The sequence below is a fragment of the Tyto alba genome, unplaced genomic scaffold, assembly GCF_018691265.1.
Source record: "Tyto alba isolate M040663 unplaced genomic scaffold, T.alba_DEE_v4.0 Super-Scaffold_3, whole genome shotgun sequence".
Classification (NCBI taxonomy): Eukaryota; Metazoa; Chordata; class Aves; order Strigiformes; family Tytonidae; genus Tyto; species Tyto alba.
Genome location: NW_024881304.1, coordinates 11,916,585 through 11,940,733, shown reverse-complemented (window position 1 = coordinate 11,940,733; position 24,149 = coordinate 11,916,585). Strand labels below are relative to the sequence as shown.

Genomic DNA, 24,149 nt, shown 5'->3' with positions numbered 1-24,149 from the left:
TGTCACAGCTTTATGGCTTGGACCCCAATTCTGCAACATGTCCATTACTTGTGTGAACATCATCACTGCAGGCAGTGGGAGACAAGTGGGGAATCCCACAAGTACATACAAGGTTAGGACTAAGCGCCACCTACATATAGTTTTTGTTACCCTTGATGTTAAAAGTTTAAATCACCATTAAGATTAAAAAAACCAGGAGAATGCAGAGATGCTTTGGACATTGGGCCATTTGGATTTCCCAGACCACACCACAGCCTCAACCACCAAAAAAGCAAGAGGTTAAGACCTATGCCTGAAAACGCTGCAAATGTACACTTACAATTAGAGGCCCTCTGTTGTTTTCACGGTATTTGTTCTGGAAGAAGATATAAACCACGGTGGCGGCCAGTGAGTAGAGGAAGGCAAAGACTGCAATGGTGACAAAGAACTCTGCCGAAGAGGAGAAGTCCCCTATCAAGGAGAGCTTTTCTCGGTGCTTGCCTTCACAAGTGGGAGCATCGAAATTCACTTGATGCAACCTGGAAAACATCCCAAAGAACAGCAGATGAAGTATAGAAAAAGGAAACTGTTACCTGAATAAAGATATAAATACATTTGCTCTGTCTCCCTATCTCATCCCTGATGCACACTGATCTCCTGCTTGAAGAATTGACCCTCTAAGTAGTCTTGTGGGCTGTCTTCTTCAGAGCTGCTCATACTCATGAAGTTACTTCCATGTGAGCATCTAAATGAGACTGAAGACCTGAACACATCTGTTAATCTCAGAGAAAAGTTGATGTTCCAATGGTTTGGTACAACCCCCCTTCCTCTCTGGGGCTTTGCCATGGCAACAACTGAAAAAGGATAACATGAGAAACAATTTGATTCTTGAATTCTTACAATCAGTGTGGCAGAAAACAGGTCTTATCCTCTATACTAAGCCCAGGAGATACCCATGTTTGGAAGTTCATGACTTCCTTGTGTAAAATTGCCTAGTGCACAGCTACCTGTGGCTGTTAGCCCACAGGGCTGTGAGCCACAAAGTGCTTCTACATTAAAAGCATTTAAAACCAAGCTGCGTCAGAAATACACAACTTGGGTCAAAGAAACAGGCCACATGCCCTTGTTTAAGCAATCAAAGCCCTAACCTTGTACTCATGCACCGTTTGCCATCAGTGATCGAGCTAATGGATTTATGGTTCTGTCTGGCAGCCCCTGCCAGACCCTTTTTCGCTGTAATAATTTTAATTTCTGATTCAGAAAGAGAAAGGGTATGCTTGGAGGGGGTACTTTGGCAGGCCCAATTAGCATCACTGGGGACATGGGGCCCAATGAGAGATCACACTGTTCTGCTCTGTGCAGGGCAAGTGGAGGGGATGAAGTCAGCAGCAAGTTAACAGCAGCAATTAAAGAAGTTATGATCTGGTGCAGAGAAAGGATGAGGCCTTCTGGGAGACATTCTTCTGCTGAAGGGCAATTAATGTGAGCAACAGCAAGCCAACGGCAGCAGCAGCCATGAATATATGACTAAATAAAAAGTTAGGTCCCCAGAGGAAAACAAAGTACCCACAGTAGAAATCACAGAAGATGGATTAATGGACGTTGGAGGATTGCGTGACTTTTGCTTTTTCTGGTCCAAACCAAATGTACTCGAACGTGTAGGCAGAACCTTTTCATCAGCGGTTGATGAATAACACCGTTTATTTGCCTCAGGCATTTTCTTCCCTGAGCTTCTGTCGCTATAGTAGTAGTGGGATGAAAACAAGAAACTCATCTGCCTAGATTGTGGAGAGGAGCAGCAGCTGAGTCGCCTCCCCTATGAACCCAGCAAAGTCTGATGAAAAGTGAACACGAGAGAGACTCTAATGTTCATGATCAGAGAGTTTCCTGACTTGGTTTCAAAGCTTCCTGGCACCACTGCATGCACACTTTTTGCCAGGGCTTATTGTTCTTTCCTAAAGAAGGGGAAAATAGGGGAAGGAAGATTTCCTAGTGACTCTCATGCCAATTTTGAAGCGTGGAGAGAAAGTGGTTTTGTTTTAACCATCAGCAGGATTATGGAAAGATTTGAAATGCATGATTTGCATGGTCTGATAACAAAGCTTTCTCTGCTTCCCTCATGCACAGCTGCTTGGGTGCTGTACTGACACAGAATGAAACCAGGAACCTGACTCAAAACCCCTTGAAAACAGCAACAGCCTCTGCGGGGCTCTGGATCAGTAAGAAGTTTGGCCCCATCCCTCTTTCCCCAGGGGAATGCAGTGCTGTGCAGCCAGAGGCTGCGCTCCTGCTCCTCTTCAGGTCTCCTCTCCAGGGCTTGCAGCTGGGTTCAAGCCATGTTTCACCTCCCACCCAGCCCATGGGACACCTGCGATGGTGTGCAGAGCCAGGGCTGGGGACCACCCCGTGCTCCCAGCCACTGACAGACCCAGGGTCTCCCTGTCAGCCCAGACTTTGCAACTCAGCACAAAGGCCGTCAAGGTTGGGGGCTTTAATTCTTTTTTTTCTTTTCCCCTCTCAAACCACCAAATGCTTAAGTAGCATTTTCTGGTTCTTAAATAAGTGACCACATTTGCCGCGTTTAAACAGCCACGCTCAGGTGCCACAGCTGCCTTTGAAGGGCCCTGCTGCTGTTGTGGTGGTGCAATTCTACCGTCTCCCCCACTGCCATACTCCTATATATTGGAAAAGGATGCTTTTTCAATAAAGAATCACATAATGTTCACATACAAACACATCCTTTTCCAGCTGAGCACAGTGCAAAGGCTTGGCCCCTCGCTGGGAAAGCCAGGCTTTGCTGGGATGGTGGGAGCTCCACGTTTTTATGTTACCACCTCACACTGCAAATAGGCTTTAAAGAATTGCTCTGGCCCTCACATTGCTTTCACAGACACTGTGGAATTGAGCTGAGCTACGTTAAATACAATGCAATTGTGTTGAGGGAAAAAAAAAAAAGAACAAGGCAATTCTGCATGCATTTTATCGTGTAAAACACGTCTTTAGGATGGTGGGCTTTTTTTCTCCCCTGGAGTCCTGAAATAGCACACTGAGCAATGCATGGTGTTGTAAGTAACAGTTCAAACTCCTGCACATACCAAAGATGAAATACCTTAAGGAATGCTTCTGTCAAGTTTTAGACCAGGAGTTGCTGCTCACCACTGCACCTCCAATGGGCCTCAGTCACCACAGCCCCATCCTGTCTAATCACCAACAACACACCAGCCTTTATGAAACATGGTAAAGCAACTGAGACCACTTTCCTTTTTGCATTCCCCGTTTGCTTGACTGTACTTTAGTTCTGAATCATCAGCCAGAGAAAATGTTCATATATTATACTAACATCTCGCATCTTCCCAGCAGTGCTTTTGTGGCCAAGCATCTGTCAGGGATTCCAGATCACAGAGCCTTCTTCCATCAAGTTGTTTTTATTCACTTGCTTTTCTTTTTAGATTTCCCTAGCCTCTAAGAGAATGTGCAGTAATTGGTGCCTCTTGTGGCCACCTCACCTCTGCCCAAACAACTGAGATCTCAGTTGTGCAAAGGGCCCCAAAATAGACCATGACTCAGGCCCTGGAAGAGGACACGTGGCAGGAAAGAGAGGTGAGTGAGCCAAGCCCTGGGGTGGTTAGGGTGGATGCTGACTTCACAAGAGGCATTTGAAAAGTTTCTTTAAAGCAAGGGAAGATCAGTGACAGAAAATCCAGTTTTACTAATCGAAACCTCTTTGATCTGGAATGGCATCTCAGAGGGAAAGCTCTGATTTTTCCACTGATGTTGCTAAGTCAGCCTTTCTGGGGGCAGGATGGCTTCGTGATGACTCACAAGAAATTAACTGCCTCTGCCTCCCACTTTTGATGCAGTTCTACCTGTTCTGCCTTTTAGTTCCTTGTGACTTATTCTTCTTTCATCTTTTCTTATCTCTCATTCTTTATACCTCATCTTTTTGTTCAAGTCAGTCTTGGCCAGTGTCCTGCTGTTTTTATCTCCAGCACCACCCTTACCTTTCTCCTTTGCCTCTCATTTCCTAAACAAAATCAGGAGTCCCAAGAGTGACCCTTTGCAATCATGCCCTTTGCACTTTGTCAGCATCTGAGCAATACTGTTGGGCTGCATTAGCAGAAGTGATTTTCACTGATTGATGGACAGTGCAGATAAGGAACACTTCAGTAATAAATATACCTAATTAGGGAAAAAAATGATGAAAAACCTCTCCCCCTTAAGTTCCTCCAAAAATGAGCTGGACAGTGCTTTTTGCCTTGTATTGCACTGAGTACTGTTATTAATTCAGAAATAAAGCTGATGACTCAGGAATGTGACCTTGCACCCACCACTCAGCAGAGCAGTGCTAAGGTCAGCCTCGCTGCTCATTGCTACTGACACCATCCCCTTTGCCTGCTGAGTCTGTTTGCAAACAACAGCCACCATTGCCAAGCCATCCAGGTCTGAATTCCCTCAAACTCACTTGAATCTGAAGCAAGTCCACCAAAGGCAGTCAAGTTTCACTGATGAAGTCACAGTAATTAAGGGCTTCTGAGGTTTCTTCTACCATTTGGCAAACCTTCCATTGCAGTGGGAAATATGATGACAAGACAGCTATATTGTCTAGTTTGACAAGATCAGAGGAGGGCAGGAATGTTTTACACTGAAAAAAAGGATTTTTACATTGTTCCACAATAGCAAAGAGAAGCTACATTTTCAGACACTAATTACCCCTGCTCTGAAAACAATACATGGAGCCAGACATGCTGAACAAAGCTACAGCTGTTACATGTGCGTGGGGGAGCAGAAGCTGTGCTCTCTCCACGTAAATGTGAAGTTGCCTTTTCTTCTTGAACTTCCTTAGTGTAATATTAAAGCCATGTTTTGCTTTTAATTACAGTCCCTCTTTTTTTTTTTGAGCAGCCTAGTCTACCTGATGATCTTTGAGCACAAAAATGGTCAGAGCCAACCGACTCAAAGACCCATCTTGTCTCATGTCCCACTCTACCAGCAGACACAGAAGAGCCAAAGCAGGAGAGTATGCACCAAGTGATCTAATCTTCTCTGACTCAGAAAACCTCCCCCTTTAGCAATGCACTCATGGCTTAGATTTGAAACCAACAGAACATGCAATTAACAGCAAGTATGTGCTCAAGTATTATTGATGAACCAGCACAGATTTCCTCTCCTGGACCTTGATCGGTGCCTGGATTAATAAATAACAGATAAAGTTCTTCCTCCAAAAATTCTCAATGGGGGTTTAGTGTTTCTCCACTCCTTTACTAGGACATGGGGAAAAACGGGCAAAAAATCTATCTGTTTTGGCAGGTTGTCCTATTTTCTGAAAATAGCATCTTGTAAGCCACCCCCCCACCTGTCTATGACATGCTTGAGCAAAATCTGCAACACCCACACACATGGTTGCAAGAATCAAAAGATCTATTATCATTTCATTGGGCTTTATTTCCCCTTCACTTGTTTCTGGTAGTCAAACTGTCAATTGTATTTACTGTCTGCAAAGCAATGACAGAAATACACCACTGGAAATTAGTTACTGCAGATAGTCCTTGTGGAGGAATCCATTGTGAAATGTTTATCTTGGCTGATAATCTCCAAAATGAGGGAAAAATGAAATTTCAAAACACAGCAACAAAATGCTGAAACACACAGGGCCCCTTAGCAAGTCAAACTGCTCTGGTGAGGCACAAGAACGGGACAGGGAGTACCTTTTGCTTTCTCTGGGGTATGAAGTAAAGGCATTTTTTTCAGCTAGTCCTGGAAACGCTGTGGCTTACTTATTTCAGAGGACTACACTGATGTGCTTTCATACCAGTGCCTCCAACCAGCCTGTCCCTGGGCAAATGCCCCTTCTTGAGGTGCCGAATATGGATTTTTCACAGGTTTAGTGGAAGCACTTTCCTCTCACAGCAGGGCTCATCGCTCCCAGAAGACTACCCTAGAGATACTACCTGCTTGAAAAAAAACACTTTAAAAGTAACCTTTAGTACTCAGGTGGAAGTAGAAGCCTGCCTGAGAAGGAAAGGTTCCCAAGGAGAAAGGAATGCACACAGTGCTCCTCACTGCAAAGAGCGTTTCCCCTGGTGCTGGGCATCTCTGTATGCTTGGTGCTAAAACCTGACTACCTGAAAGGTTGCCCACACAGCAAGGAACAGGCTTCCTTCCATCCTTTGGGAGGGTGGATGGAGCTGAGCTCTGCAGCTTTCTCCTCCCTCGCACCCCAGATCTGCTCTCTGAGGACAGACTCCTGAGGGGGGAGCCCTGTGGCAATGAAGCCCCTCTACAGGCTCTCATACACACCATGAACTCTTGCAGAGGGAGCCACTGCTAAGCAGTTGCCCTTAGTCCATATTTTTTGCTAATTATAACCATTATCCAGTAATTCCTGTAGGATCTGAATCTTTGCACCCAGGCATCCTTGAGCTGTTGAAGTCAGTCTCCTTTTGAGGCAGCCAGCCCGTTAATACCACATTTGATCTGCTTGAAGCCATTCATGCCGAAGTTCTCTCCAGCCCTTCAAAGTTCAATAGCTAAGGTGTCGATAGAGCCCTGGACAGCTGTGAGGATGGATGGGCTTAGCCCAGCAGCAGGACAGCAGGTACCACAGAGGCCACTGCTCCCCAGCCCTTTTTGCACCTGCGATGTTCTGGCAAAACCCGAGTTTTCCGCCCCTTTGCTCACAGCAACAAGACTGTTTCCCACTACAAGCCTGCTTTCGAACAGCTCTTTTCCCAAGATGAAGAAACTACCATTTACCTGAGCATTCCCATCCCCAACCTTTCCCATGGTGCACATCTCAGCACTGCCTGCATATGCCACAGCCATCCAAAACTGTGAGGTGCTTACTGATATTTCCTAACTGTCCCAGCAATTTTCCATACCTCACTCTACCAGCCCCCCCAATAGCAACACCCTGTTCAGACTCTCCAGCATCCAAAGGTGCCTTCAATACCCTCCTCTCCTTGATCTCCTCCCCTTCCAGAACAGCAGCACATTAGTTTTTACCACATACCTATCCCTAAGAAATCAGTTCATTTTTCTCTGGAGATAAGAAACAAAAATAAAATTCTCCAGCTGACTCAGCAATCCAAGCTTGGGTTTTTTTTTTGTTTCTTTGTTTTCTAGAGGAAGAAATAATACCGTTTGCTGATCAAAGAGTATTTGAAACTATTTCACTTTGAACTTTCATCCTATCAATTTCTTCCAAGAAATATCCCAAAGCCCATATTTCTCTAGAATTATTCAACACTCCCAGTAGTTTCATGCAAATAAATACTTCATCTTGCAAACATTTATTTCTAACTCCTAACTAATTTCTAACTAACATTTGAACATCCTAAAGCTCTCCCCTTTGTCACAGCTGCCTTCAGTGGCTTATACCCATCTACCAGTGTTGCATCATCAAAACCCCCCAGTAGATGCTGCTGGCAAGGTGTCCAGGAAAGCTGTAGCAAGCTATATTCTTTTCTGGTTTATGTCCAGTTGAAATAATGGAAAATATTCCCCCCCCAATCCCATTTTCAATTTCTTAACTTGTCAGGTTCTCAGCCCTCACTCGCACATATCTGTTGTGCAAACATTTGGCCAGTTCTATTTTCCTACAGTACTGATTTTAATAGCACAAGCTGTCAGCCACAGTTGCCGTCTCAACACACCACACTGTGTGCTGTGCTGGGAGAGGTGGTGATTCCCCCAGCACAAGCAGCGTGGAGCAGGCACGCTGCAATGCCTACCCAGAGCATCACAACACGCACGTCCTCTGCTCCATCCCTCTCCACCTCACATTTCTTCTCCTGTTAACACAGCGATTCAGAAACCCTCCAAAGTGCTCAGATCTCCAGGAAGGGAAGCTACAAAACCTTTTTGAGGATGGGGTCTAAAGACATTGGAATATGGACAACCCCAGCGGTGGTGGTGGGAGGGCACCAGCACCACATCCGCGGCTTGGGATGCCTCTTGTAGGACCTGGTCCAGTGATTGTGTCCACAAAGCTCTTGGAAAACAGCCTGTACAACAGCTTCGTCACGCTCCCAGAGGAAGAAACGTTCCGGATGCGTGCCAGCCATAGCAATGAACCTACCCAGACTGTGCACGTAGCAGTAATGCAAACCCTAGTACTCCATCGTAGCACCAAAAAAGAAATAAAACAGCTCATTATAGAACACACGCTGCTGGGAGCGCTCAGACGTCTGAGTGGGTGGTCCCAACCCCACTTCCAAGCCTACATCCAGACCCAGATTTATCTCCTGAGATATTTTCACAGCTCTTCTCAGAAACACACACATTTCCTTGCTGTGTAAGCAGAGCACAGCACTCAAAGACATGCTCCACTGGTCTTTACAAACCCAAATACTTTCTCAGATTGGGCACTTACATTATTTGTGGCACAGACTGGTAGCATTGCTCTCTGCTTCCCCTTCACTGACCTATTTTCTTGGGGTGGACGGCTTCCTAGCCATGGGTAAGATTAGCTACCATCTCTGAAGGAAGGTAACCCTTGATTATCTTTAAAAAATGCCATCACGTCCATGGAATGATGCAAATTAGGTGGCCTACAAATGCCACAGACATGTATTTGCATTGCCACATGCACAGCTGTCCAACACTACCCGGTCCCACCAACAGATCCTGAGTGAACCCATGACTCCGGTGTTGCTCCCACTGCCCTCTCGTCCAGATAGACATGGAAATCAGCTTCCAAGCTAACAAGCCTCTGTCAGAGCAGAACAAAAGCATCTACTTGAAGAAAAATCTACAAAGATCTAAACATCTAGAGATACATCATAAGTAATAAAAAGCATAAAGCAAAGACCTAAAAACCAGTCATTGACTCTAATAAGACTGGGTCTGGGAAGTGGGTGTAACAAATCCCTGGGCAGTGCATTTCCATGGAGCGATGTGGGACTGCTGAGTCCCCCTTCCTGCACTTCAACATGCACTGCTGCTGCTCACATTGCTTCATAGCATTCACACCACGTCCAACTCACCTTGCCTTCCACAATCAAATGGGCTAAGAACTCCACATAAAATCAATTCAAATTCTTGGGCATCACCTGCTGTTCACACAGAACCACCTGAAAGCATAAATCCTTTGCCCTGTGAGAAGCAAGGTTCACATATAGTTTAATCTAGGTCTATAAACTCTGAAAGCAGCAATTTTACCTTCAGGACAAGCTGAGATAAATGCAACAGCAATTACAGAAGATGCAGCAATTTTCATTCTTTTGTATCATATTTACATCAACTTTGTATTATAACTATAGTTTTCCAAAGCATGTTGTCGCAAGGCACTTAAAACAATCAAACTAAGTCCTCTGTAGAGGCATGAATCCAATAGAACTTCCAGTCAAAATATTTTCGTTTGACATACAGGTCAAATCCTTTTCGCAGAGAGCCTGTGGGCTCGATCACAGGCTGAGCAGCACACAGGGCAGGAGCCAAGGCAGACCTGTGGGTCTGCTGACAGACAAACTGCCAGGACCTTCATAACCCATGAAGTGTCACTTCTGGGAATCCAGACAGGACAGTGAGAGGTACCTTAGTGAGTGGGGCTATGCCAGGTGGGGTTGGATGTCCACCCTCTCCAGAGTCTATTGAATAAGAAATATTGCATTAAACTTTTTGGCAAACCAGTGCATGTAGAAGCCAGGTGTGGGAAGAGATTGAACACATCCCACTTACCCAGTTCCCTGTGGTCCTGGGGAAACCTTCAGGGCTGCTGCACAGAGAATATACATTTGGGAGCAGAGGAAATGGGAAGGACGTGTGTTTGATTGTCCCCTAGCAGGATCACCACATGCCATCTGGGATCAAGTGCCAAACAAAGCAAAGCCGAAGGGTTTCTGCTTTGGTTGCTTCTGTACGGGCAGCATGAAAGTGTGCAAAAAAAATTTGCAAGGGAAGTTGTAAAAAGCCTGACTTTTAGAAAAAGCCTTTGTGGCAGGCACAGATAAAACACCATCACTGCGGAATACCACAGAGACTATTCATGAATATATATTCAAAGTTCAAATTGTGAAAAAGCTGCATGTATTAACAAATCCAAAAGTGACTTCCACTTTAACAACAAGTTCTAGCTTAAGTATTAATGAAAAATTTTTCTGGCAACAAAACAGTAGTAAGCATAAAATACAGCCTTTATGAAGCAAAATAAGACAGTCTGGATCAATACTATCCAAATTAATCAAGAATCCAATTACTCTGAGTGCCAAAAGTAATGCTTCTACAATTTAACAAGAATTTAAGAAGCAGCATTTTCCCTTCTCTGCAGGAGACACCATCTCCAGAAAGTTGCTACCACTTTCCTTCCTCATTTGCTTCCCAGCCAGCTGTGTGCCCATGAACCCTGTGTTCATACAATGTTTGCGCATGGATGTTCATAACAGGAGACAAGAGCTGACCAGTCTGAAGAGTTGCAAAGCAAGACAAGCCTCCTCTATGGCCCCCACCCAGCACTCAAGGATGTAACACAACTTCACATGCTTCAGATTTTACGGGATTAAAATCTACAAAGTAGAAGCTGGAGAATGCTGAGGATAGTGGCAACTGAGAAGACCTCAACATCTGGAAAAATCATCTTGTCTGCAGAGCTGTTGCCCCCTGACAAACCCACAGGTTGGAGCAATCAGCCTCCCCCTGGTTGCACAACGGATTGGGGGCTTTGCAGTTTTACAAATACTGGCAGCCAGACCTCCTTCTCTGATGTGCCTAAGCAGCGTATCACTGCACACTGCCCAAAACACCAGAAGCATTAATGAGCAAAGGCTTTGCCACTTAGGTAGCCACCCTTGGGCTGTGGCTTCTTGGCTGTGTAGAAAATAGTTTGGCACAGAAGCTAAGCCATCCAGATCAGCTAGCAAATCGTGGGGACAGTGGATGATCTCTTCCTTCATATAACACAGGGCATCAGTTGTTCTAAGGACCACAGGCAAGGGGCCAGCCTCAAAGAGAAGGTGAAGATGCGGCTGCATCAGTTTTCTGGTGGTTTTCTATAGATGTCATGCAGGAACAAAGCGACAAGTGACTGGAAGCATCTCCCAATCCCTCGCTTGTGGGAAAAGGGTACTTGCATCCACAGTTCGAACAAAAGTGCAAACTGGCAGTAATAACCACTCTTTGGCCAAGTTGCTAATCTTGAAGATTTCTACAAAGTGGGTTTTGAAGACTGTAACTGGGGGCAGAAACAGGCACTCAAAACTGGAAAAGCCACAAAGTCATCCTTATCTTTATCTGGTTTAATCAGACCAGCAATGAGTTCATCAAACTCCCTGACAACCAGAATTAAATTGTACATTGTGCTCACAGAGAGCCACTACTGCAGACCACGGCTGTCTGAGTACAAAAACACAGATACTTTTCTCCCATTCTACTATGCTCTTTGTCTAAAAACAGTATTCCCAGAGCCAGTGCGGTCCTCAAAGACTCACGGACACTGGAAAACACTGATTTGCAGATTAGAATTACTTCAGTAGTCTGTGGTCATGCACAAGTAAATAAAAATTATATCAGGGCTCTGAATTATGGCATTCACTCTTCAATAATAACTACACCTGGTTACAAAAATGTGAAATACTTTCCTATTAAAAACTATGTTCATTCAAAGCTGGAAAGAAATATATTTATTCTGTAGAACTAGATCACCTTTTCCCTGGCCCAGAAGACAGTGTAAGAGCAAACAGCTCTAACTAAGCCAATAGCTCATTGATTAGAGTACTCAGCTTGGCTATGTGAGCTCCATATTCAGGTCACTTATGGACTTGCTTCAGTACAGAGACTTGACCAAGGTGTCTGATGCCTTCAACACCAGGGAAGCCATGTGCTGGGGCCATACTTTAAATAGCTCAGAAAGTTCTTGTGTTCATGTCATTATGGAATAAAATCTTTTTACTGTGTTTCCATTGGAAAATAAAAAAAGACTTTGAAAAAATGCAACTGCAATTTTCTGGAGATCCCTATACATTACCAGAATGTACAAGTCAACTAAGGAAAGAAAAAAAAAAAGTCTGTATTTCCTAGTTAAAAATACATCTTAACGTTTGAGTCTGCTTTGCATCATTAGGTCACATTATATATGAAGATACTTCTGTGAAGGTGTCACAATTTGAGATATCTGTATCCTGAAGGATTTATCTGCTGAATTTTGCTCAGCAGGATGCAACATTAGGCTCCTCACTCGCATTATTTCCAGTTTCTACTAACAGTAGTTAAAACCTAGAAGTCCTTGTTAGGGAAATCTATTCAACAAGAGACCAAAATTAGGGGTAAAAAGCACTGCTGAGATCAGGGTTTGAAACTGTTGTGGAAGGAGGTAATTAATGCCATGACCGAGCGCTTCATGCCCATCCTAAAAAGCCAGTTTATATAATTGGGGGTATTGAAGAAAATCTTCAGCTTCACTCATGTATTATTGAACACCTTTCCTTGTCGGTTCATGTGTTAAGCCCATACCTGCAGTGCTAGCTGAGGTGGTCACAGTTTGGCAAGGAAACAGACTAAATTAATGAAGCTTTCATGGACCAACCGACTGCAGAGCCAGGAGGGACCACTCCGACCATGCAGCTTTAGCTCTTTGCTGCTGAACTTCACCCAACCAACCCTGCAACTCCTGTTTGTGAAAAAGCACAGTTTTTCAAAACGCACCAAGTTTTGATCTAAGGAGTGCCAGGATGGAGATTGCTCCCTTCATTAAGCTGGAATGGGTCATGCAGAGTTTAACCAGGGCCTCTCACCCTCCTGGGAGCTCTGCCAAATCTGCCTGGGAACTGGGACATTTACATTTTGGCACAGAGCACACCTGAAGCTAGTGCAACTTCTGCTGGCTTGCTTTTGCTTCCGTCTACCCACAGAACTGTTATGAGGCCACAATTTGCCTTTGCAGAAGGGGCGTCTTCTGTGCAATGAACATGTGCAAAATAAAGCATGAACTTTAGGGAGTTTAACTGACTACATGACTTTATTCCTTCCTATCTCCCACTCTCAACTGGTACGGCAGTCCAAGACAGCTGGGAGGGGAGCCTGCCATAGCTGCCTGAAAGTCAGCATCGCAGGCAATTATTTAGTTTAAAGACTTCCTATTTATCAGCAGCTCCTGGACTCCCAGACATAATAGACATTTATAATCTTTTGGCCAAGATGTTTTCTACTGAATTCTGAAGCAAGATTTACTACAAATGGATAATAAAAAAGAAGACTAGTACGCTCTGGCACAGAGATGTGCTAATATTAACAAAGGCTTTTTCCAAAGAAAGATAGTTGCAAAGCACAAAGAGTTAGCTACTTTGTCCTTAATTATCATCTGTAGCTTCTAAGTAGGCAATTTAGATCTGGCTGTCATATTTCAGATGATAGACTAGCCTACCCATCGCATGCAGATGAGGCGTACACTTTAAAGGGTGCTCAATAGAGATGTCTTTATTCAAATGAGATGCTTAGACAGTGAATTAAAAGCTCCCATAAAATACAATTTCCTTTTCCTTCAGAAGCAAGGATTACTTCAAGAGACAGTTTTACTAGCACACTGGAAATATACTAATAGGTGATTTAAAATAAAATGGAAAACAACATTTGTTTTGCTCACTGCTGGTACAAAGATGTGCACAGCTCTCACGTTAGCACCACCAGGCAATCCCATTCTGTCCCACTAGTAACTATGGCTCAATTCTCCTACCACCTATGCACATACTTACCTTAACCTTTGGCTTAGGTGAGACTGTGCTTAAAATTTAATCATGTGATCCTCTGGGCCAATATTTTCAAAGTAGCTTGCAGGATGAATGCCACAAGAAAAGGCAAGATATACTCCAGATGAATCCCCCTTGCAGCATTTAACTTGGGGATACCCTGTGTATGTCAGCTGGGCTAAAGCATCTCCAAATGCTAAAGGCAAAGAGATTTCAGTTCGGGATCTGCCTCCAGACTTAACAGAGAGCACACTTAACAGGTTGTACTGAAATGCTCCTCCCTTCCCGTGGCACTGCAGACCCCTGCAGCCCAACCCCTCCGCGCCTGGTGCTCACCCCTGCCATGGGCCCTGTGCAGCATCACCCAAAAGCCAGGGTCTGAGCAAACATTCCTCCCTTGGTCACGACAGGGATTTGGAGAGGCGAGATAACCACCAAGCAGCAGGCAATGATATTATTATCTCTGGCTGGCAGTGTGCTGCCTGTCTGCATGGTGCAACACTGTGAGAGCGCTTCTGCTATGCAAAGTTTCATTTAAATCAGTAGCTGAAGAAGCCCAAACATTGCAGTGTAACTGCCAGTTACATGAAAAACATTAAGTTTATGACATGAACAATTAAGGAGCAAAAATCTTCAGTACAGACTCAGTAATTCAAGCTTGACAACTGAGCTGGCAACCAAGAAAATTTGATTTTAGGAGGACTGGTTAAAAAGCACCTTAAAACAATGAATACCAGCAACAAATATGTGCACAGTAGGTGTACTATTCAACCACTTACTATTAAGGTAAAACCAATGAATAGCAAATTACGTGATAAAAATGTTGCTGGGATCAGGAGAAAATAATAGATATAAACAAATAGGACCTTTACCAGGACCCTAACTGCAGGAAGAAATATTGCCTCAGGGCACTTGGATGAATGACAAATTCGATTTGAAAGGGTGATGGACTGTGAGAGTAACAAATAATTCCAAGATGAAGATTTTTTTTCCCCACTGAAAGAAACATTACTGGGGTGAGGGTCAAGCTGAAGAACACCCTAATGTGTGACAAATTTGCAATAGATACTGTACCAAGCACAGATCCTAATACTGAGAAAAAGCTGCTATTGTGGGACCAGAGAAGTTTTCTCCGTATTTGAGCCTGTAAAATTTCTGAAATATATACAGGTATCCAGAAGAAAGACTGATTTGTGCTTTAAAGCATGAAGAGGTAAAGAAATCCTTTGTGATAAAACTAGAATCAGACAGAAGAAATGAGAGAAAGCTTCAGGTGATTATTTGAAACTGCCTTATGAATATCAACTTGGACATGGAAGAGTCTGGCAGGATACCTAGAGAACTGTGGCAGAGCTCCAGGAGACACTGCTGGGGGGTGTTAGGGTTCGGACTACAGGTTTTTTTGTACATTACATGGTGACTGCAGAGTCACGGGTGCGGGCTGCAGGAAGCTTAAATGAATTGTTGTAGTTGTAGATGAAAGGCATCCACCTCCCCTCCTACTCCAGGAGAGATGGTGGAGTGAGATTTGGGTTCAATTACTCAGTAGTGATGCTGCAGAGACTCTGATGGATAGTGCACCCCAGTAGCGCGAGCCCAGAGCCGGAGCCCCAGCACAGGGTACCCCTCAAATGGGGAACGGCTCTGCCTCCACAGGCTCCTGGCACTTGACAGCCCCACACAGATACCCACCACATGGGCTTTTCTCTGAAGGGATTGCTTCTCCCAGTCGTGTGTAAGCACCACTTCATCAGATTAGTCTGATGGTCTTCTCTAGTGATCAATGTACTTATCTGTACTTCTGCACTTCTCCATTTTCAGAGGGCAAATGAATCCAGGCCCAGAATTGAACTGGAAAGATAATGTGATTCTGGCAGAAATAAACAGCAACCACCTCGTGAAGGGGGTTTCTTTGGTGCTCCACAGGTTCCTGCTCCCAGAGTCACAACGGCAGTAAGATAATGCAGGAGCCAAGCAGAACTATAATTTTACCATAATTTTATTAAACTAATATTAATTCTTTCTTGTTCCTTGTTTGTTTGTTTGTTTAAACTGTACCCTTCAAAACTCCCTATCTTCTGGAACAATGATTTCCCTTGAATTAATTTACATTGTTTGATGAAGATTTCTGCAGTTTGTAGATTGGGGCTGAGAAAAATCTCAGTGAGAGGGCATAAAGCTGTTCCTTGGTTTGCAGGAGCATCTGGAGCTACCTGCTGTGAAGTACAGCGCTTCTTCAGTGCATTCAGGACTGACCTGGGGATACATGAATCATTGGTTTGAAGTCAGCTTGGCAATCGATAGGTTTTAATCACACATCTCCAGACCCCATTGGCACTGTTTTTTCCCTCCTGCGTCCTCCCTTTCTTTATCTAAGGTGATGGGCACCAGAAGCATATGGACACAAGTGCGATGCCCCCCCTTTCAGTCTGGAAAACTCCCTTGCCTGTCTGATCTTGATTTAATGGGAACATTTTCAGGCTCCTTCAATCTCATTTCCAAAACATCCAAGTACTCTTGCTTTGCCAAGCTGTCCTGTTGAGCCTCACAATTTTGTTTACTTGCTTAAAGCTCCTGACACTTAGTCATCCACTAGCCAAGGTCTAGCAGTTCAACTTCTAGGTGAAAAAAAGAAAATCTCAAACTCACAGCAACAGGAATGAAAGGAGCTGATAGCACGGCTTTCTTCATTTCTAGCCATGCTGGAAGGCGCAGCTCAAAAAGCAGTGCTCAGGTATTCAACTGCTTCAGTGTCATTGCTGACAGCCACAACAGCAATGCCGTGTCAGATGCTCGGCAGCATCTCTCCTTCCACCTACACCTCCCCCAGCTGTCAGCCAATAATCAGAACGCTGAAGGCATTTGAAAGGAAACTGCCACGTGAACATGGACTTCTTCAGACCTGGATGCAAGAGAGCTGGTGACAAATTCATCCTACCTACACAAAGCCTACATGCCCATGCAGGCAAATGAGCTTCAGGATCATGGTCTTGATGAGAGGGCCTGAACTTAAAATGTGTCTGCTTTTTCCAAGGGTATCAACTGCTCTAGTATGAGACGTTACCTTTCCCAACTAACCTCACTTCTGTTTCTAGAGCATCCCCTCTCCATTCTCTGGAAGAAGCACTGGAGAAAAGCAGAAAGAGCAAATTCATGAGGAAGCCACAGGAATATTTAGGTAAAACAATAAAATGACACTAAGTTCCACAGGTAGCACTGGGCCAGATTTTCCAGGCACACATCTACTACCCCACATAATCTGTACATCTCTGGGTACTTTTTGCACTTGCCTTAGGTTTGCCTGCAAAGTTCCAAATTGCACAAAACCTGAGCATCTTCATGTTTCTCCCAAAATACCATCTGGCTAAGTGTGATCTTCCTTCTCATGTGCAAATTACAGGTATATTTAAACCATGTGTACATGCCATACACCCCACCTGCGCATGCTGAGCACACCCAGCCACAGCTGGGAGCCACACAGACAGTTCAAGGGCCAACTACAGCCTCAGTTGGATTCCTTCTGCAAATAAATCCAATTTTGCAACACCTTTCCAACATGATGTAATGTTACAATTACCCAGTAATTATTTCCAATTTTCTGGAGTTGAAATTTTCTGGAATTCCAATTTTCTGTTGGAAATTGCAGATGTGGCCACTCCTTTCTAGAAGCAATGGTTGACCAGGAGATATGTGCTGGCTACTTCTCTCCATTTTGTTAACTTTTTACATAAAGTACTATTTTATAATCATGCAAACTAAAAGAACTTTACTGTAGGGTGTATGCTGTAATGAATGCTGTAGAAATGACCTATTTGGAAGTGAATCACATTACAAATTCACATAACTAAATTTTCAGGATCTATCTCATGCATACTAAGCAGAAATGAAAGAAAATGCAGACAAGTTCAAGACAAAAAATAAACATTTGTAATACCAGGAAATGTGCCTCTTTGGAGTAACAAATGTGTGTCAAAGAAGAACAACAGTTCAAGGAATCAAATTCAATTTCCACTGTTTGGAAGTTGCTATATTTTAGAACATGTTAAAGAAGTAGATGTTATTACATCTGGTCTGTGCACAGCAATCATAAGCAAACCAGCATGTGATTTCCCAGGGAAGCAAAATTATTTTAGAGTCATAGTGTACTAGACTTGAGATTGGATTATGCATTCTTTTCTTAATCATCTCAATTCCTTAAAGAAATCACTTATACAGAAGTGAAAGGTTTGTAGAGTAGACCTGACATCTTTAAAACCAGAAGGCTGTGGATATTCTTTTGAAGCAGGATCCTAAATGGCGTGAACGTTTTTATATAGATATATATATATATTTAACCGCACTACAGCTTTCAGACGTAATTAAACAACATAAAATCTGTTTTCCTAAGTCACTACATTCCAAACTTTATTCAGGCACCAAGAGATGCAAGACAGACAATTAGTAGAATTTTCAAAAGCATATCAAAATTATGGTTCAAACTTGTTCTGCCTTTTGCTTTCCCTTCCCCATGGAGTAGCTCTTCCAGACCCTTGTTACTCTAACGGTTGGGAATCCTCCCTCATTTCCAGCTTAGTTAATGGCTACACCACAGTTAATAGATACTTTACCCCCATTTTTTTCTTGGGCTGATGTGGTTTTGTTCTTTCTCCTTGCCTGCTGTTTGCCACTCCCTGTGGCTTCCTAAGCTGTCCTGGCCTTTACAGGTCTCTGCGTGCCCACGACCACTCTCTTCTTTGCTGAGCTCCAGTTCCCCAGCAGATTCTGTGGCCCCATCCACACGAGGTCTAACCAAATTAATTCCTCCTGTACACCCAGAGCCTAAACAACACTTTGAGGAGAATTCAGGAGCCCCAGATTGGTGCCTAGTCAAAAGCTGCTATAAATGACGGGAAACCCCACTGAAAATGGGCTTCACATCAGCCCCCAAATGCCTGCCTCTCTGCAAACAAACCGCCACGAACCAAACCGGGTTACCTGAAGGGGTAGGCAAAGGCTATGTCAATGTTGAGGTCACTCTCTGACTTGTTTGCACAGTCCACACTGAGGCGCAGTCCTCCAGAGTACCCACCGCATGTTGCAAATGCAAAGATTGCAAAAAGCTGTCAAAAACAAACAACATTTTTATTTTATTTCGTTTCAGCGACCACCACAAGCAGATCCATGCAGCAGCTCTCACTGCAGCACCAGCCCCCTCGGGTCAGGCTATCCGTCACTCTGTGCATTCAAAGCATTGCCATACATTACTCCTGTGCCCTTCCCGAAAGCAAATACAAAGAACCACAAATCGTGAAGCTCTGTTGCCACACATAGACAGAAACATCCCCATTTGTCTGTGCCAGGAATCTCAGCCCTCCCCTCCTGTCTTGAACCCCATTTGGAATTTACAACCCAGGCAGCTATTTAAATCATCCCACTGATGGGCAAGCTTGGACAAGAACAGAAGGATGAATATTGACTGACCATAATGAGCCAGTCTTAACCCAAATAAAACGCTGGCAGAAGTATTTATAAAGAGCAATCAGGAGCGGTAACAGTAGACCAAGACAGTTCATTTGACTGCCAGCACATTACATGGCAAAACACAGAATCCAAAACACAGAATCATGCTGCAGCTCTTCCATTTCATGTATTACTTGGAAATAAAATACCATAACTTTTTGATTATTTTTCATGAATTACTACCATAACCCAAGATTGATAGAGAGGTGCAGTAAACCGACACTCAGCAAAAAAGGTAAAAAATAGATCAAAACTTAGGATAAGCTCAGGCAAACCAGACAGGACCAAAGAGCTTGGGTGGTTCTGGTGCAAACCCATATCACATCTTAATCTTCCAGGAGAAGAAGGTGAAGGAGGGAGTGCGCAGGCCAGAGACACATCAGCATTTATATTTCTATCAAGAGTTCAAACAGAGGAATTAGAAGCAGGCATGGGTGTCTTAAAACATCACTGATGCAAGCTTCCTTGGAAGACCCTGAGCAGAAGCAGCAACAGTTTATTTATGCAGTTGTAATTTAATTTAAAGGACAGGTTAGGTTTTGTTGATTGTAATGCTATAGCTCTGAAGTAACTCCATCTTCAGCGGAGTTACTCTGAGACCTACAGTGGGGGAGATATGGGAAATTACAAGTAAACACCTGATCGCAGTCACAATTAAATAAGCTAAAAGTCAGCAACCCAGAGGAAACAAACAGTGCGCACCTCTGGAAAAGAAAACATGCTCTTGGACACTGAAAAATTATACAGCAAGCAGATGTAATGGCAAAATAAAGGACTGAATGATTCAGTAAAAACAATACGGAAATACAATAAGCAGAAATAATAGAGCTATCCCCGCTGCACAATGCTCTGCAAGACATGCCGTTAATCTTATTTCTCCCCATTCACAACACGAGCAAAGGAAGGTGTTTTCAGCAGCGTCCTCAGCCTTCAGCTTTGCATGTGCCTCTTTTCCCCAGACTGCCAGGTTACACGGGTGACTCTCCTGAGCCCTGGGGTAGGCAGAGCCTCCCCAGCTGCAAGGTGATGTGCTGAGCACAAGGGAGCACAGAGAGTAACTGGAGAATAATGCAAGTTCTCACCCTGCTACTCACTTCCACTGTGATCAGGGCATATCACCCAGGATAGATTTTCAAAGGTATTTAGATGCCCAATGATAAGGAAAGTTGATAAAAACTTTGATTGAATCCATTCTTTATGCTGACCTCACTGAAAAAAAAAAAAAAAGAAAAGCTGAACTTTACTGTGGATTGGCTTGTTAAATATGTGCCATGAAGTGTTTCTGTTATAACTTACATAGTGCTCCTTCAAACTGAGACACTTGCTCTGTAAATACAAGATGTTTCTGACCTTACATCTAGCACTGCACTGAAAATCAGTATTAATCATCTCAGTTTAATTTGTGAGGCAATGTCAGAAAACAATAGATTAAAGAGAATAAGAGAGATTAGTGCTGACCTGCTTTCTGGCCTAATTAATGGAGTTGCAAATGCAAGTGTTTTGCAGATACATAGGGAGGCACAAAGATTAATGCAATAATATATAAAGAGGGAACCGAAGGGCTGCAGTGTGAGATGGACCAGCCGTAAAGGAAGAGCCATCACCTCCCAGCTACAGCTCTCAGCATGGACACAAGCAGAGGAAAGATATGAAATTGAAATGCATCTCCTTCAATCAAGCATTGAAAATCAGCATAAATGTGTGCCACCATGTTTATTGACCAAGGCCATGGAGCCATGCCCAAAAAAACACACCTCGGGCTATTCCTTCTCAAAAACAGTCCCCTCCAGAGTTTCTAGCTTTATCTCTCCCCTACTGCGAGCACCTTTGACGGAAGACTCGGGCACCTGAAGTCTCAGTCCTTCCGACAGTCTACATCTAGCCTTTATTCACCCTTTTCCCCCATATCCAGCTCTTAACCAGAAGCTTTTCAGGTGCTTGCACTCATTCAGCAAACCGTTCAGCCTCCTTCCTCTCCAGCCACAATCCACCAACGCTGCCTCCCAGCTTCCACCCTTACTCAGCACGCACTCTGCTGCAAGCACTGAGGCAGGATCCACAAGGCAGATGGGAAAGGGAAAAGGACCCAGCTGGAGATTTTTATACTGAATTTCAGCAAGGCCTCAGCCAGCCTGAGCTTGGCTCTCTGCTGAGGCTGGATCAGATGCTGCTAACGACTGGGATCACCCAGTTGCCAGTAATACCCGGTCGATCCCCACAGCTGTGTGCTGAGGTCATGCAGCACCTTTTGGAAGCATATTTATGTTTTGCATTGAAGAAGGGCAGGGTGAGGGCTGTAAATCAATGGTATTTCCCTGGGGTATCTTGGCCAAGAAGCAGGCATAATTCTCCTATCGCCCAAGCAACCTTCTCCTCCTAGTTCTGCATTTTTCCTTTTTTTCCCCCCAAGTTTTGCGGGTTTATGTTGTCAGTGGAGTGCCTGGCGCAATAAGCCAAGATTTACTCGTTGGGTTTTGTGCACACTGTAATTCTGTGGCAGTTGCAGGAATGCTGTAAACACCACTGTATTTTATTATAGCAGGATTTGTGTAAATGGCAGTTGTAAACCCCATAATGGGAGCTTTATGGGCCAGATTCAATAAAACCTCCATCTGCAAGATAATTTTATCATATCTGGCCTCTCTGAAATTGAAAAGTTTATGGAGAAAGGGAAAGCGTTTCCCTATGTTCCTATTTACTCTTTGCCTATAAATCCACACTCAGCGCTAGTCCCATCTGCAGCGTGCATGCATATTGCTCTTCCCCTTTATATTAGATAAATCTTCCCAGCACACAGTTACCTCTGTTTGTCACATGGCTTCTGCCTCTCAAGGCTCAGCCCCGACAGCCAGTGCTGAACTTGCCTTCCTTGGAAAAGTGGCAGTCGGGAGAAACATGGTGCCCTCAAGGTAACAAATCTTGGCTGCGGTGGCTGTGCCGGGCTGCTCCGGGGAGAAAGGCACAGCCCAGCCATCCCCTGCACACCCCGTCCCTCCTGCAACAGCAGTACAACGGGGAGGTGGGTGCCTTGGCTCCTGCCTAGACCCTCGAGGGAAATGGAAAATGCCTGTCTCCAGCTTGGAGCAGTGGTCCACAGTCGATGTGGGATAACACACCAGCCAAGCATCCCGCTCATTCCATGTGCGCTATCGAAGCAGTTACTGACCCACCCAGCGAGTCCACAGACCAAGGGGAGGGGGAGGAAGGGACATTATTTGTGCTCCCCGGCACAGACTGGAGCAATGCACATCTCCCGTGTCCAGTCCAGCCTGGCTGGAGGATCACCCTTTTTCCACGTGGTTTCAGGCACGTCTCTAACAAGGCAGCACACCTCTGGAGCTTGCAATGCCTTTCCGTATGGTGGTTAACACCCCATCCCCTGCTCCTGTTACGGGACATTCCCTTTATGACCTCTCAGACTTGGCCTGTGCTATTGGTACATTTTTGTGAGGAAGTCAGGTAAATCTAACTCAACCAACAGAAATTATATTTATTATGTACTGTGCAATAACAAACAGCCTTTCCTGTAAAATCAGATTAGCATGTTTTAAAGATCAGTTGGCTCCCTATCACTTTGAGAATAAATAGCAATATAATTGCCAGCAGCGCACACACTTCTCACACCAGCTCAGGGCAGGCAAAGGTTCATCAGCTGATCTGCGGGATCGGCTGGAAGCCCGTCTTCTTCTGATGACAGGCTTCAACGCCACGGCAATGGATCCCCTAATTCAGTATTCAGGAGCTGTTATTTATCCAGACTCCAGATTCAAGGCTGGTCCCCTCGTTTCCCAGCCCAGCCGTTCTCGGTGGCCGGGGGCTCGGGGTGTGCAATGCCCTGGGGGAGTTGAAGTCCCAGCTGTGCATTAGACAGTTGGCAGTGCCTCAGCACGCGACCCTGGACATCACTCATCCCACTGTGGAAGGGAAAAATGGGATGATTTCCCATCGCTTCTCCACGTTTGGCTTTCCGACAATTCCCCTCAATGCCTGCTGAGCGACAGGCTCTCTGTGCGCACCAGAAGAAGGCAGAATGGTTCCTGACAAGGCGAGTTAAAAGGCTTATGTAGAGCATGTTACACCTAAAACATCCTGTTAGGAAGATAACACTGTCATTTAAAATTGATGAAACTTTTATATAAGCCACTTGCTTTTCCCAGGAGCATGTCTGCCCCGTGCAGCAGCATTTGGCAGCTTGCTGGCAGACGAGATGAAGCTGTCCTGGGGATGCACCCCAAATGCCCCTCATGCAAAGAGAAGATCTCCCCTCTGCCTGAGGGCTCCTCAGCGACTCCTCCAGAATAGTGAGATTTTAAAAAGAAACTCTGTTGGTCCCACCTGGAGCTGTGATGGCCAAAAACAGGCTGCGAAGGACACATAGTTCATTATGTGGGTTCATATTCAATGTTTTCACTTGGAGTCGAAGGAATAAAATGGGAATGAACCTGCTGGATGTTTTCCCAGAGGGGTCCCCCCAGCCCTCCACTCCTGCCCTAACACTGGAAAGCCGAGGGAAACTCCTGACACTGTTAAAGAGCAACCTGAAATATTTGAAACGCCTACACGTTTATTAGTCATTTTACATGTTCAAAGTGTTTTACAAAGACATATTTTTCTGGCATCATTTCTGGATGTAAGACTTCCCTTTCTCCAGATCGCCATAATAAAGAGACTGCAAAACATTTGCCAAACACTATACTGCTTTACACTTTCTGCTGCTCACCGTGGCCAACTGCACACGTGAGAGTGGGGAGGGAGTGTGCTGCTCTGAGGGCCCCGGAGACGTCCCCTGGCAGCCAGCATCACTCACCCAGCAGAGTGTCTCGTTAAACTGAGATTATTTATTTATAGAGCAGAACCAGTAATTGAACATTATTATTAAGACTGTAAAGGGAAGGTTCAAAGGCACTAAATGACTGTACGGGAAAACATTTACTGCAGAGCTGATGGCCCAAAATATGTCACCAGTGAAAGATTAGGAAGCACTCTCCTCCAGGT

At 44.5% G+C, this 24,149-nt stretch overlaps 1 protein-coding gene across 5 annotated transcripts in view; it reads right to left on the bottom strand.

Annotated features, from left to right (window-relative positions):
* Positions 1-24,149, bottom strand: part of SYNPR (synaptoporin) — a 111,169-nt gene that overhangs the window by 12,001 nt on the left and 75,019 nt on the right. For 3 of the 5 annotated variants that reach the window (XM_042799367.1, XM_042799370.1, XM_042799369.1), the window contains 3 exons: positions 18,630-18,754; positions 16,734-16,781; positions 320-518 (listed from right to left, as the gene is read on the bottom strand). In XM_042799367.1, the coding sequence (XP_042655301.1) occupies positions 320-518; positions 16,734-16,781; positions 18,630-18,754 (372 nt within the window). The remainder of the gene's footprint in view (positions 1-319; positions 519-16,733; positions 16,782-18,629; positions 18,755-24,149) is intronic. The other 2 variants (XM_042799368.1, XM_009975486.3) reach the window with 1 other exon arrangement.